The following is a 13,346-nucleotide window of genomic DNA, read 5'->3' as shown; positions in this document are numbered from 1 at the left end:
TCATGACCACTCAGTCGTGATTGGATCACGCTCCTTGATAATAATGTCATCTGAATCTTACTCAATATTCTTGTTTCTCTCGCCTTTACTCATCATCACTTCTAATATGGGACTCTGTTGCTTTTCGCATTCGGTGTGTAGTCGGAGTGCGACGGCACGAGCGTGCCTGGACCACCAGTCTTGCAATTTGATCCAAGCCCACTACCTGCAGGTTGTGCAGCAACAAGCGAAGGCCTCTTGGCTCATGGTCAAGTATGAGTAAATTTCGGCAATTGAGGACGATGACAGGACCCGGCTCAGATTCTGGAAGATCTGTGGCAAAATGTTATTGGTGGGATTCCATTGACCACCAGTAACCGCACTACAACCCATACTAATATATTTATGTCCACCGCGTCATGATATTCGGCTACATTTGCACACAACATACGTAGTAAACGCAACGCCTACATGATGTGGCTTGGACGTGGCCAAGGACCGGAGAAACTACGAAATTGCAAATGGCCGACCCATCCTGCCTGGGAAAACAAGAGTCTTGGGACAAGACCTTAAAATTGTAGTACCGAAGAATTCGGGGTTATAGACTTATACTTGCTCCCTTTTCCAATTACAGCAACCCCTTGCTATATTGCACCCACAGAATCGGTCATCTGTCAAGGTTTCAATTATAGTACACAGGTGTTATAACCGCGTTGCTTCGGTACTCGAAAAGTTTCAAGCCATCCGCGATGTTGTTCCGCCTCCCTGTTGTTGCCATCCTGGCCTCTTTAACCGACGCACTCAGCAAGAATGAGCGTATTACCCCTCCTAGGGGCGCACTGGTAGTGGATGCCTCTGGGAAGCTTCAAGATAGTTACCGAACCGTTGGCGCTGCAGTCGCTGCCTTGGCCAACACAACATCAGCGCAGGCAATATATATTGCTCCTGGGATATACACTGAGCAGGTGTACATTCCTTCTCTTAATGGGCCTCTCACTGTGCAAGGCTACACCGAAGATGCCCGCTCGTACAAAGACAATCAAGTCACCATTACGGGCAACTTATCTCGTCAAGTACCAGGTCTGGCGAATAACGATGCGACGGCAACTGTCCGGCTCTGGACTTCGAATGTCAAGCTGTACAACCTGAACATTGCCAACACCTTCGGTGCAGCCAAAACCGGTGGTCAAGCACTTGCGCTTAGTGCACAGAATACCAATCAAGGCTTCTACGGCTGCAACTTCACTGGCTACCAGGACACCGTCTACGCCAATGAAGGGCGTCAGATTTACGCAAAGACATTCATAAACGGTATGTCTGCGGCAGCGATGACTGGGGAGCAAGGTACTAACCATTATCAGGTGCAGTAGATTTCATCTTTGGTCTGCGCGCATCCGCCTGGTTCGACAAAGTCGACATCGAATCAATCGGCCCCGGATATATCACGGCGAATGGTCGTGAAGCGGCGAATAACACCAGCATCTACGTCTTCAACAAAGCAGATGTTCGGGGTACGAACCTCACATACCTCGGCCGTCCATGGCGCCAATATAGTCGGACTATTTTCCAAAGGAGCTTTTTGGGTGATGTCGTAAGACCGGAAGGGTGGACAAGATGGGATGATGTACAGCCGGTAACCAACGTGGTGTACCAAGAGTACAAGAACTATGGCCCTGGTGCAGCAGGACCAAGAGCGAACTTCAGCTCGCAGCTTAGCAAGCCGATCAACATGGAAGATGTGTTTGGACGCAACTTTGAGAAAGAAGTCTGGGTGGACTCGGAATACTTTTAGTTCCGAACATTAGTAATCGTAATGGCGTTGAACACGTGCCGGGTCCCGAGGATGACGGGTCGCGCCTACCTAGGTAGGCCTCGGAATCTATGTACCTGAGTGGCAGCTTTGAGACATAGACGAGGCAAGGTAGCTGTAATTTTCATAACAATGTCGAACTTTGTTCCGGGCCCTCCAGTGGTTGTAGAGTCAACAGATGCATGTCCCCTATCGAGAAGTTGTTGCGAAGCAGTGGTGGGGGGGGGACAGTATGGATTTGTAGGGCTCTTCGATTTGGTCCTAAGGCCTCTGGTGCGAGATTGGAGGCCTTCGAGCTCGGCTGCGTCAGTCGATGGCGCAACTTTCGTCGTTGCGGTGGGTGCAGGTACGTTGTCAAGGCTTCCAATGTTGAGAGTTTCGGCGGAGCGGTCGCCAGTTGGCGGTTGCGCACGCCGCAACACAAGCTTCGCTTTCGGGGTTCGCTCGCTCCTTCCATCAACTGCCACCAGACCGTCAGCAGTCCAACGCGCTCGTAATGTTCTAGTACATGTTTATCGTCTCGAGTTTGGTCTAGTAGTTCGATGAATATTTGAGGATGAAAAACCATGAGCGCGCCATGATTCTGCTTTTCCCTGATATCTTTCAGCTGACCGAGTCCGCAGCATTTTCAGCAATCCGCCTGCGTGTGAAAGAAATCCCCGTTGGAAGCTCTTATTGCAGCACGTGTGTCGCTAGGAGTTCTACACCTGTAATCAGAGTACAGAACGCATCGCTGCCTATACCCTCCGAGGACGATTTGCTTGAAACAGGCACAGCTTTTTTTCGGCTGTCTCCCGCCTGTACCGCTTGTGTCAAAGCTGTCGATCGTGAAACGGTGGTCAACGCTCGTCTACGTTTGCCTAGCTCAGGCATCCCCCGCTAAAGAAGCCGCACCCTACCTTGCAAATCATGATCTGGCTCTAAGTTGAAAGCCTTGAGCAGCGTACAGACATTTCTCGAGACGCTGCATAATCACAGAGTCAGATTGGATGCCGCGGATGGATTTACCTGGACCCAGACTGGCATGGTCGAGTCCTACAACCACGTCTAGCTAATGGAGATGCACAGGAAGGTCGAGTGTATCCATAGGGTGACGATCTTGCCAGTGGCGTGAGAATCGATCTTGTGCGCCGCCCTTGCTTTGACAACACGACTTCGCACTTACCATCAGTTACGCACGCACTGTGTAGACAACAATTTTCAAGACGCAAAATCGCTCTTGTGGACCTCATGGCACAGGCCGGGCGGTGCTTTGCGTTCATGAGCGCCAGGAAGCAGGATGCGTATACTTCAAACGGTATGGGCTGTTGTTCGCTTGAGCAGAGTCCGCGATGACAGCATAGTACATTCCGAGTCAAACTTGGGACAGGACGAAGAACCTTCCGGCAGACTGTCCGGCAGCGAAGGGGCATGTGCGTGTACAACAAAGCTGTCATCTGGGTACATCTGGAAGTTGGAGCTAAGCCTCCTCGCATGGCGCTCTCGTCAGTCTGCTAGGATTCATGGCACTGCATATGGAGGAGGGATAACCTGGTCGCGGGTTGTGGGCCTTGCGGGGCCTCCCGCGTAAGTCTCTTTTCTTGGGAAAGTTGGTACGCTTCGAGGACGCGGTCTCACGCAGCTCTGCACTGTTCTGCCCTAATATCGCGCGCCCTTTAATTGCTGCGCTCATCGCTCGACAGCAATCGCAGCATGACTCCATGGTGGGAGGCCTAACGTGGCGCTTTATGAGGCTGAAAACATGGAGACTGGGTACTTGTGGCAACTAATGTTTCGAAGCATGTCTAAACAACGGCCACGAACGGCATTCTGAAAGCAACATCGAACATCCTCGAGCGTCAATGCATGACACGCGTACGCGTTTCTGGTCCTCGATCATGGCAATTTGAGGCTGTGAGCATGCAAGCATTCCGCTTATACCACCAGGCATTATGCGGTCACCGTTGACAGCTAAGTCCAAGTTGCAGCACGAGGCATACGCAAGAGAAGCACATCCACGACCGAGATCACGATGCTACGCATTGAAGATCCTGGCACTGAAGGCTAGGCTCTGCATGAGTTGAAAGGATGACGTTCTGTAAAATCGTTCTTCATCGGTCCGCATTCCAATTGCTGCGTTCTGCACCGAAATTGCGAAGCCCTGCAGAGGGAACGTCTTCTCTATTGGTACAAGCTAGGTCAGCAGATAGGCCCGCGCAGACCCGGCGAACATCACCCACACCGTCGAGCAGAAGCACGATCTGCTCAGGCTCGTACGGCGATCCCTGACTAAGTTGTACAGGCGCTCCTAGGTCCATGTTACTTGGGCTCCTTACATCTGAGCGAACACATATAATGCTCCCTCTTACCCGAGCTATCGTTTCAGTGCAATACAGATCCTCATTCATAGCAGTACCTTCAGCTCAGCATTTGTCTCTACTATCAGCATATCATTATGACCGTCCGAAGCAAGCACAGTCTAATGTCTTTCATGACAGGAAAAGAGACAGCGGCTGAGAAACACAACAGTAGAGACCCAACTCTACCTATTCATGAGCCTTCGACCGCAGCTCCGTCAGAGTTGGCACCTAAAGCGCACTCTACTGTTCGCCGAGAAATTGCGGCCTTTCTGGGGGAACTGATCGGAACGTTCATGTTCTTGTTCCTTGCTTTCACGGGAACACAAATTGCACTCAATGCTGCTGGAACCCAGCAGCTCACCAGCTCCGAGAACCCAGCACCTGATGTCTCGAAACTCATTTACATCGCATTCGCTTTCGGTATATCTCTCGCCATCAACGTTGCAATCTTCGCAGACATCAGTGGAGGAAAGTTTAATCCTGCGGTACGTTCAGTCGAGCACCCTGTGCTTCCCAAGCCCCACTCCATGTCACAGCGTCTTCAGCTGTTCACACCAACAGTAATAACGAGTTGCATGACTAGAGCTAATTCGGTAATTCAGGTAACCACAGCCCTCTTCCTCACTGGAAAGATCACCTGGCACCGTGCAATCCAAACGATCATCTCTCAGATGATTGCTGGCATGGCAGCTGCTGGCTTCGTGAGTGGTCTGTTGCCAGGCCCACTCATCATTGCTACCTCACTCGACCCATCCATGTCGGTGACCCGTGGGCTGTTTCTGGAGTGTTTTGTCACTGCTCAACTCGTGCTCACCATCCTCATGCTTAAGGGTGGATCCGCGAAACCCATGTACATCGGTTTCTCGCTATTCATCGCCGAGATGTGCAGTGTTTACTTCACAGGTGGCAGTCTTAACCCTGCACGCAGCTTTGGTCCCGCTGTTGTTGTTGGCTTTGACAGCTACCACTGGATCTACTGGATCGGACCCCTCTTGGGCGCAGTCCTTGCCAGCGGTGCATATGCGCTCATCAAGTGGGTTCGACAAGAGTCTATGCAAGAGTAACGAGATGTGGAGAGAAGACGCACACCCATTCACGCAAATGCACCATCTTGGATTCTGCCACCGCGGAACGACAACGGTAATCCGCGGAAGGAAGAGGATCTGTTATTTTCCTATGATTTCATTGTCAGCATCACAGTTTCCTTACTCCGGACCTATCACAATCATTGGCTTTCAACTGCGATGTACTTTGCTATAATGCGTTAAAACAGGCGAGACAGGGGTTCTGTTACCAAACTGTGGGGACCAGTAGGAATAAGGCATTTCGATGGAGGAATGCAAGATCGAGGTGTGACCCCGGTTGTTGGGCTGCAACCGAGTAAGGAACCAATAAGACAGCAGGTGGATGGCGGGCATGATCTCTACCATTCCCCTACACTCTTTAATGAAGTAATGAACATTTCAAGGCATATTCGCACACCATTGTATACGATACCTCTAACGGGAACGTTCCAAGGTTGCACCGGCATGCACAAAATCGTCGCCCACTGACCCACCCGACATGTGTCAGTGGCTGTTGAGTGCCCACTCCAAGAAAGCAGACAATGGCTAAAAGCCTATCTCGGGTGACGCACATTCACGTTGATGTCTCTCGATATGCACAGGCCCTGAAAGCCATGCGCTCGGTATGCACCTTTGAGACATCCGGATGATTCTTCGGGCCAAGAGATGCGTGTACCACCACATGAAATCCGAACTGAGCGAGGTGCATGTTGCGCGGACATCGAACAATCGTATGATATCTTTTGAGTTCAATTAGTAGCGTCGTCTATGTGCTACAAGCAGTAATGCACAAGCACGTCGTGCAAGCTGAGATACGTGGGGAAACTTCGCTGGTGGTGGTGCGATACATCAAGATCCACACCTCATAACCGATCAACGAAGGTGCCGAGAAACGCTCCGCATCGATCACTCCAGCATGATCCCTGGATAGATACTGCGGGGCATTGTAACGCTTCTAGTAGCATCAAGTGCTCGAACCATGTCGCGGTTAGCTGGGTAGCAATTTATGAGCAAGATTCGTGGGAGGCCGACTGACAGACTAGGTCATGCGCAGTACCGGGTGATCGTGATCTCCATAGTACGTAGTTCTATTCGATGGTCTATAATGAGTGTCACAACGACGGGAACAGCAGATTAGGTAGGTTTACCGCTCCTCTGTGTTACGGACAATAGGTACCCTGTGGACCACCACTACCGCCACTTCCAACGATCTTTGCACCATCCCTCACACTCTGTGAATATTCCTAGTGTTTGTCATAGCAATGAGGTATTCAAGCCGTGAGTACCTAAGTCACAGATTTTTACTGTGGACGCTTCATCCCAGCTGCGGGGAGATTGTTTTGCTTTGTTCCAGCGTATAAGAAGTAGACCAGTTACCAGGATATCTTGTATTGATCTTTGGATGACATAATTTCCTTTACGGGTCTTCTCGATTTCCTACATCTTCGTTGTCGACCTCGGAATATCTACAGACAGGTATGCAAGATCTCGAGGATGTGGCGACATTGCTCGGGATTTCTCTCTTGGTCTGTTGCTTGATCTATTTTCTGCTTGAATTACAAGCATATCTGGGTATGACAGTCAACCGGTCTTGAGGAGTCTACCTGGGTACTTAGGTACCTACATGTGACGTCACTGGACGCACTTCAGTCGAACTTGACACAACACTCCAACTCATCTGTAATCTAATACACAACTATTACATTTTTTGGAGCTCTACTGTAAGAGATATCTACATAGACAAGTGGCTTTCTGCCTCGTAGCGCTCGCATGGGTTAAGGCAACCTTAAAGGGTCTCCAGATCAAAAGCTTTACAGCAGGCGTGACTGCCTTCACTATACCTGAGTAGTCACTCTTACTATGAAGCCAGTGCCGCTGCAATCGATCTTGATTGATAAACAAAGATGACTATAGAGCGTCCTAGTGCTGATTTAAATTGGTCCCAGGGGTACGAAACAGACTTTGGCTCGCCCATTCTTTGCGATCTCTTACCTCGACCTACCTTGACCTGCCTTCACCTACGAATCGGGTACACATGAAATATTCAGAGACTAGTAAGACCTTGGCGAAAACTTTGCGTACCTGGAGTGCCTTCGCGCGTACATCGAATAGACCGAAACTCGTTCAACAACAATATGCTCGATCACTACCGAACTCTCGAGGTGGACCCTTCAGCGGACCTTGCAGCAATCAAGAAAGCATACCATAATATCTCCCTATTATGTCACCCCGATAAGACATATCACCTATCAGCAACAGAGCGTACCAAGCGCGAGCACTTGTTCAAGCTTGCTAGTGTTGCCTTTGAGGTCCTCTCCGATCCAAAAGAGCGCAGGACATATGATGAAGCTCGAGTCGAGACACAGGTGAGAAATACCAACACAAGTCTACCTAAGGGCCACAGACTGACCATGCGCAGTCGTCGCAAGGCTACCAACCTCATACGCCGCCGCAGTACAGCAATCAATCTTCATCTCCACCTCGCTCGTCCTCCACTAGGTCTAGAGATGCCCAGGGCTCCGAGGGCATTCGACGCGCGCCACTGAGCACTCATCGGTTCTCTATAAGCACCCTCGGGACGGCGCCAGACTTCAACTGGTATCACTGCGCACTCAGTGAACGGTGTGATCTTACATCACTTACCTATAGCAACTGGCTTGGTTGGAAATTTTCGATCCAAATCGCAAACCACTTCGAGGTGGTGTCCGAGCCAATCATTCCAGAGAAACCTGTGATGAACTCCATCACTATTCGTTTAGCTATCCTACGAAGGCCAAAGTCAAATGCACGTGCATCCACTGACATCGTTGTGGAGATGAGAGGCACACCTGGTTCCAAACACACAATCCTATCTTCCGCGCTTATTGAGACGACCGAGGATCTGGAACTAGTCGTGGATATTGCCATTGCACCCGAAGATGTACAGAAACATGTTTTAGGGCCGTCCTCATGGAAGTGGGCTTATGATATCGACCATAACGTTACCACGCTTGAACCAAAGTCCAAGATCAAAGTCACCAGTCTAATATTTCACCCATCCAGGCCATCTATGGCCATTTCACCATCTGGAGGAATGCCAGGGATTCCTTACCCTTGTGGATCGCCTATGTACAGCTTAGTTGATCTGTTTCCGGGCCTGATCATCGAATTGTTGGCCGCAGATACCTACTGCAAAGAGGAGACGCAGTCTGGGATAACATTCTGGCGACTGACCGCATTTGGTCACACATAGCCTTCAATCATAAGGGCTTGCTTTAGGGAATCACTCGTGCCTCTCATTTAGAACCTTCAGTTAGATCGAGATGATTCGAACTAGCACAAAGAGTTTCGACATCTTCAGATGTATCATCCGCAATAGTTGCAGTGAGTGTGATGGTGCCAGTGCCCAAAATAGATAGCTAAGAGCAAATAGCAAATCAGTGCTGGCGCTGGTACAACGCTATTGAAGGCAAGTGTCCAACTTTTTCTTTTCAATTTGCAGGAGATGTTCGAGGAAGCATCCAAAATTGCAGTCGAACATGGCAGTGGTACGATAGAAACTTTGGGGTTGCCAATTCCAGGTACTGTCTCAGGTCGGTGTTTGAGGCTCGATGCGAGATGATTCTGCTAACGAAACTGCCCGATGCGATAGACCTGAGGCGCTATCAAGCTGTTGAGGCGGTACTATACGACTTGCATAGCCTACCCAGCAATTATCGCAGCAGCAGTTATACGTGCATAAGAGATAAAGCACATTCTTATAAATGTGGTTCAATCATGTTTGGAGCATCGAAGAAACAGCTGGATGATTGGTCGCTCTCGTCTCCGCGCCCGGAAATCCCATTCCACAATACGACTCTTCATGATATCTACGCCAAAGTCCGGAGAGTGAGCTCTCCTGTCTGGCTTGATTCAGAGCGCAGCGGTCAGCTGTTTCCACCTCCATGAAATCGTCATGGATGCAACCTTGAAAATGATGTATACAAGTTCATGAATACAGCAACCGCGGGCGCGCTGAGCTTGAGCTTGGGTCATTTACGGGGAGCAAGTGAAAGCAAGAGACCCCGACAAAAGACCCGGAGATCTTCAAGGGTGATAATAACAGAATGAGGTGTACTGCGCGTGAGAATCGCCGACAGATCACCAAAGTAAGGCTGAGTTGCCATCGGCGACCCGGCAGTACACTTCGATGGTCGCAGATGGGATACTGCGATGATGATAGGCGCAAGACTTGACGAATGTACACAGTGGCTGCCACGAGACAGGTCGTGTGAAGTACAAGAAATAGAGGATTGAATGTGCTTGCAAGCGTAGTTGGTCCACAGTCCACTGGAGCCTGTTTTGATGCTAGGCCGAATAAACCCTAGCGTCAACGGCCTGACGTAGAAGCTTCGAGCTGGTTCACAGACCATCTCGCAACATCACCAAGCAGCGCGAACTGTCTCCAGCTTTCCAGCATCATCTGTCTTCTTACGGAAGCCATCTTTCAAATCAAAGATTCGCAATCAGACTGCTGCCTGCGATACCGCCACTATGGGTATAAAATCCTTGCACGCGGCTCTCCTAGGGCCCATCATCAGTTCCAAACATTTGATCGACCAGATCTCCAGCATATTTGAGCCACTGTGAACCCTCACCATACTCCTTCCATACTACGAAATCCAGTCAGCATTCCTCAAACCGCCAACAATGGCCTACGTTATCCACCCTAGCTTTGCGCAAGCATATCAGGCGTCGCAGTGCAACCCATTTGGCTACTGCAGGCCTTCGTCACGACCCACCTACGGCTACCGCACCGTCCAACGGTCTCAGCCCCAACCCCAGTCTTCACCATTCGCCAGCTTCTTCAGCCAGCTAGATGAAATAGTCAGCGAGATCGACCGCGAGTCACAGCGCCGCGCACAGGTCGAGGCTGAACGCGAGGCTCAACGCGCAGCGCAGATCAAGGCTGAGCGCGAAGCATATCGGGCACACGTCGAGGCTCAGCGAGAGGCTTATCGTCAACGCCAGGCTGAGATTGAGGCACACATTGCCGCTCAGCGTGAAGTCCACCGCCAGCGACAGCTCCGCAAACGTGCATTCAGGGCACAGTTCGCCGTTACTCAGAACGAACAGGGATGGCAAGTGAATGCTGAAGTTCCCGGCTTCGAGCAACACAACATCAGCATCGAAGTCATAGACGAGAACACTCTCAAAATTGCTGGCAACACCGAGTTGGGCACTAAATCTCAGATCGAAGCTCAGTCCGAAGCGGAAGCTACACCCGGAGCAGAGCAATCCACTGAGGAGGTATCCGAGCATGATGTCAAGCAAACCACTGAAGAAACAGTGAAAGAGACGACGGAGGGTATCACGCTCGAGCCCACCGCTGGCCCTGAATCCACTGCTGAGGCCTTTGACGATACCGCCGAGACCGAGTCTATCCGTCCTGGATCGCCCGACAGCGACACATCTTCGCACAAATCATACCAAGCCACAGTCGAAGACGAATTTGAAGATCTTGGCCCTGAAGCCTCCATACTGTTCTCAACAGCGTCCGCTCCCGCTACACCTTCCGAGCCTAAGGGAAAGGAGAAGGAGGTTGAACCCGTTGAGACCGCCGAAGATCCCGAGGTCTCCATACCCGCCGAAACCGCAGTCGTGCCGCAGCCTCAGCCTGAGGTCCCGGCGCAGCAACAGGATGCCAACGAGCGCTTTCGTGGGTCGTTCGAGCGCACTTACAGGTTTCCCGAACGCATCGATGCTAGCAAGGTCAGCGCCAGCTTCAAAGAGGGTGTTCTCAGCATCAATGTACCAAGAGCCCAGGCTCAGCCGATCACGAGGGTCACAATCTCTTGAGAATACTACATGCGGAGGACTAATAGAGTAATGGAAGTATTGGCATGGGATGGAGTTTCGTCTTAGATAAGAAACGGTGCTTTGACATCGGTAATGAACATTCTTAATTTCAGTCTTCACTTCTTCACTTGCACCCATCCATGTGCCAATGAGATAGAGTCAAGTTCAGGGCAAGCGTTGATGTTAGTCTTGAACCATTACTCATCCTGCAACCCAGCCAATAGTTTCAGACCATATCATCACCATGCAAACCCGAGTACACACCATCCTCTTACTAGTTGCTCAAGGTCAACAAAACTTAAATGAGTAACATTTGGTTAATTTTAAAGACTCTGAGACAATACAAGTCTAGGCAAAATCTAGTGATCGCGAACAGCGCCAAGCATTACAGTTCGATTTTCGATTCTCAGTCACAAGTCTTGTCTAGATCTTGCCGATACCAGCGCCCTTCTTAACGACCTTGGTGACCTCCTTCAAGGGGGTGAGCTTGTACTTGTAGGGAGCCTTTGTGAAGTTTCCGACCTGTGTGATGTTCACACCTGCCTTGCCAAAGTCGTTCTCTGCAAAGGTGTTAACGAGTGCTCTCAATTGTGTTAAGGAAGTAAGACTTACTTGCACCGAGGTTGGCAAATCCGTCAATCTCGAAGTCACCGTCAGGGCCGCTATTGGGGCTATCCTCAGGGATAACGAGACCGTAGGTGCTCAAAGCCTCCCTAGTCTTGCCAGTGAACACATTACCCTCAACAAGAACCTGGTTGTCGCTTCGGCTATGGATAGCCTGGTACAAGAAATCCTGGTACAAGTTGTTGTAGATGTGCTGGTGACCGAAGCGGCCAGCAGGACCGCGGGTGCCGGCATTTCGCCAGTAGTTGTGATGGTAAGTGACATGCAGATAACCAAAATCGATGGCCCTGAAAGCATCACTGTTACCAATCAGGGAGCTCTTCCAGTGGTCGTGGAAGTAATTCCAGGAGACAGTGATCCAGTCTGAGGCTCGGATGATGTCCAATTGCCCATCGTAGTAGTCGGGGCCAATTTCAACAGAAATCTCGGAGCTGAATTCTAGTGATCGTTAGCAAGCAACGTCAGGATTAGAATGGATCATGCTTACCATTGTGATCGATCCAAACGCGAGTACTGTTTTGAATGGTGATACCATCGTTGCCCACGATTTTGCGAATAGCAAAGTTGCGAAGGATAACATTAGTTGCATTCCCGATCGTAATACCAGCGCCGGTAATCTCTGCACCCTTGCCAGCACCGATGATCGACTTGTATTGGTTAGAAAATGCAAGTAGATCTGCTTCTCTGTTCACATACCTTGTTACTGCCGGGTCGCAGGCGGGCAGTCAAATTGAATTTGCCCTTGGCAATGATGATCTTTGGCTCTGTGCCGGCAACGGCTGCGATGAGTTCCGGAACTGTGGTGACCGTCACGGTCGGACTGTTCTTGCCAGCCCCGCCAGTAGTCGGTCCAATTGGGTTATCCTTGGCGAATCCAACCAGGTTGTAGTCGGCTCCTGACGGAGAAGCCGTTGCTACGAAAGCAAGGGAAAGAATGGAGATAAGTGAGAGCTTCATTTTGACCAGGGTGATAGCAGATATGGAAAAGGACCGACCGATCTCTGGCTACTGGGATATCGCACTACTGAGCATGGTACTTATAGTCCAGGGTTTAGTTCAGAGTGACAACATCTTCAATCCGGGTCGTTGGAACGCCCTGGTGGCTCAGTAGCAATTCTTCCGCGCCGTGGCGCACACTTGACTGGAGAAAGGAAGCTGCATGTCCGCACGTGCAGTGCATGTCGCCTCTGCACAGCTACAACTCCTCATCGACAAGCTGACAAGCCGGATGGTGGCATCAAGCAACGAGATGAAGATGCACGATGGCTGACCATGATCGTATTGAGTGGTGGAACAATCAAACCCCAGATTATCCAGAATCGAAGAGGGAAGATCGACCGTCTTGGAAATTCTTGGCGGCCGGGGAAGAAATGCGGGATGAACGACCTCAGGAGCCCTAAACGAACCTCTCTGCTTCCAAGGTTGCCGCCTGCGCCGTCACCTCATCTCTGTTCATTATTCGATAAGATGAGCAAATTTCTGCCACCACGTCTGTCGCTACCTCTCATTTGTACCTCCCGTTTGTCGTGCAGCTTCCCGTTACGTTGATGATGCATTTTGATCGCTTGCAGCTGCAGAGAAGCAGCTTAGCTCCACGGCGATTACCCAGCGCGCCACAGGGGAAAGGTGGCCGTGGTTGTGAATTCCTGCCTTTCTTAGTAAGATCGAAGACTTTTTGAATTTTAAGATAAACCAGGTATTATCCGGAGTCCA

General features: G+C 50.4%; 6 protein-coding genes across 6 annotated transcripts; 5 read left to right on the top strand and 1 right to left on the bottom strand.

The window, feature by feature from the left end:
- The first annotated feature begins 495 nt into the window (after window positions 1-495).
- On the top strand, window positions 496-1,850 carry C7974DRAFT_132165 (pectin lyase fold/virulence factor). Its single transcript, XM_046135403.1, has 2 exons — window positions 496-1,290; window positions 1,341-1,850. Exons 1-2 carry the CDS (start codon window positions 729-731, stop codon window positions 1,769-1,771), a joined length of 993 nt encoding a protein of 330 aa, XP_046000494.1. The 5' UTR covers window positions 496-728; the 3' UTR covers window positions 1,772-1,850.
- Window positions 1,851-4,259: 2,409 nt separating this feature from the next.
- On the top strand, window positions 4,260-5,192 carry C7974DRAFT_304414 (lens fiber major intrinsic protein; the record flags this gene model as incomplete). The annotated part of the gene is made up of 2 exons (XM_046137983.1): window positions 4,260-4,613; window positions 4,731-5,192. The coding sequence occupies 2 exons, from the start codon at window positions 4,260-4,262 to the stop codon at window positions 5,190-5,192; spliced, it is 816 nt and encodes a 271-aa protein (XP_046000493.1).
- A 1,954-nt stretch (window positions 5,193-7,146) lies between these two features.
- Window positions 7,147-8,538, top strand: C7974DRAFT_132129 (uncharacterized protein). The gene is made up of 2 exons (XM_046135402.1): window positions 7,147-7,558; window positions 7,612-8,538. Exons 1-2 carry the CDS (start codon window positions 7,328-7,330, stop codon window positions 8,422-8,424), a joined length of 1,044 nt encoding a protein of 347 aa, XP_046000492.1. The 5' UTR covers window positions 7,147-7,327; the 3' UTR covers window positions 8,425-8,538.
- Window positions 8,517-9,131, top strand: C7974DRAFT_388567 (uncharacterized protein). The gene has a single exon (XM_046141290.1). The coding sequence runs from the start codon at window positions 8,790-8,792 to the stop codon at window positions 9,117-9,119; it is 330 nt and encodes a 109-aa protein (XP_046000491.1). The 5' UTR covers window positions 8,517-8,789; the 3' UTR covers window positions 9,120-9,131.
- Window positions 9,132-9,596: 465 nt separating this feature from the next.
- C7974DRAFT_388566 (uncharacterized protein) lies at window positions 9,597-11,122 on the top strand. The gene has a single exon (XM_046141289.1). The coding sequence runs from the start codon at window positions 9,861-9,863 to the stop codon at window positions 11,007-11,009; it is 1,149 nt and encodes a 382-aa protein (XP_046000490.1). The 5' UTR covers window positions 9,597-9,860; the 3' UTR covers window positions 11,010-11,122.
- A 173-nt stretch (window positions 11,123-11,295) lies between these two features.
- C7974DRAFT_132089 (pectin lyase fold/virulence factor) lies at window positions 11,296-12,747 on the bottom strand. Its single transcript, XM_046135401.1, has 4 exons — window positions 12,330-12,747; window positions 12,121-12,280; window positions 11,622-12,071; window positions 11,296-11,569 (listed from the first exon to the last, which is right to left on the bottom strand). Exons 1-4 carry the CDS (start codon window positions 12,588-12,590, stop codon window positions 11,433-11,435), a joined length of 1,008 nt encoding a protein of 335 aa, XP_046000489.1. The 5' UTR covers window positions 12,591-12,747; the 3' UTR covers window positions 11,296-11,432.
- Window positions 12,748-13,346: the final 599 nt, after the last annotated feature.

Source organism: Boeremia exigua, assembly GCF_020726555.1.
Source record: "Boeremia exigua strain MPI-SDFR-AT-0100 chromosome Unknown C7974scaffold_3, whole genome shotgun sequence".
Classification (NCBI taxonomy): Eukaryota; Fungi; Ascomycota; class Dothideomycetes; order Pleosporales; family Didymellaceae; genus Boeremia; species Boeremia exigua.
Note: the sequence above shows the minus strand (reverse complement) of the source record. Positions and strands in the feature narration are given on the sequence as shown.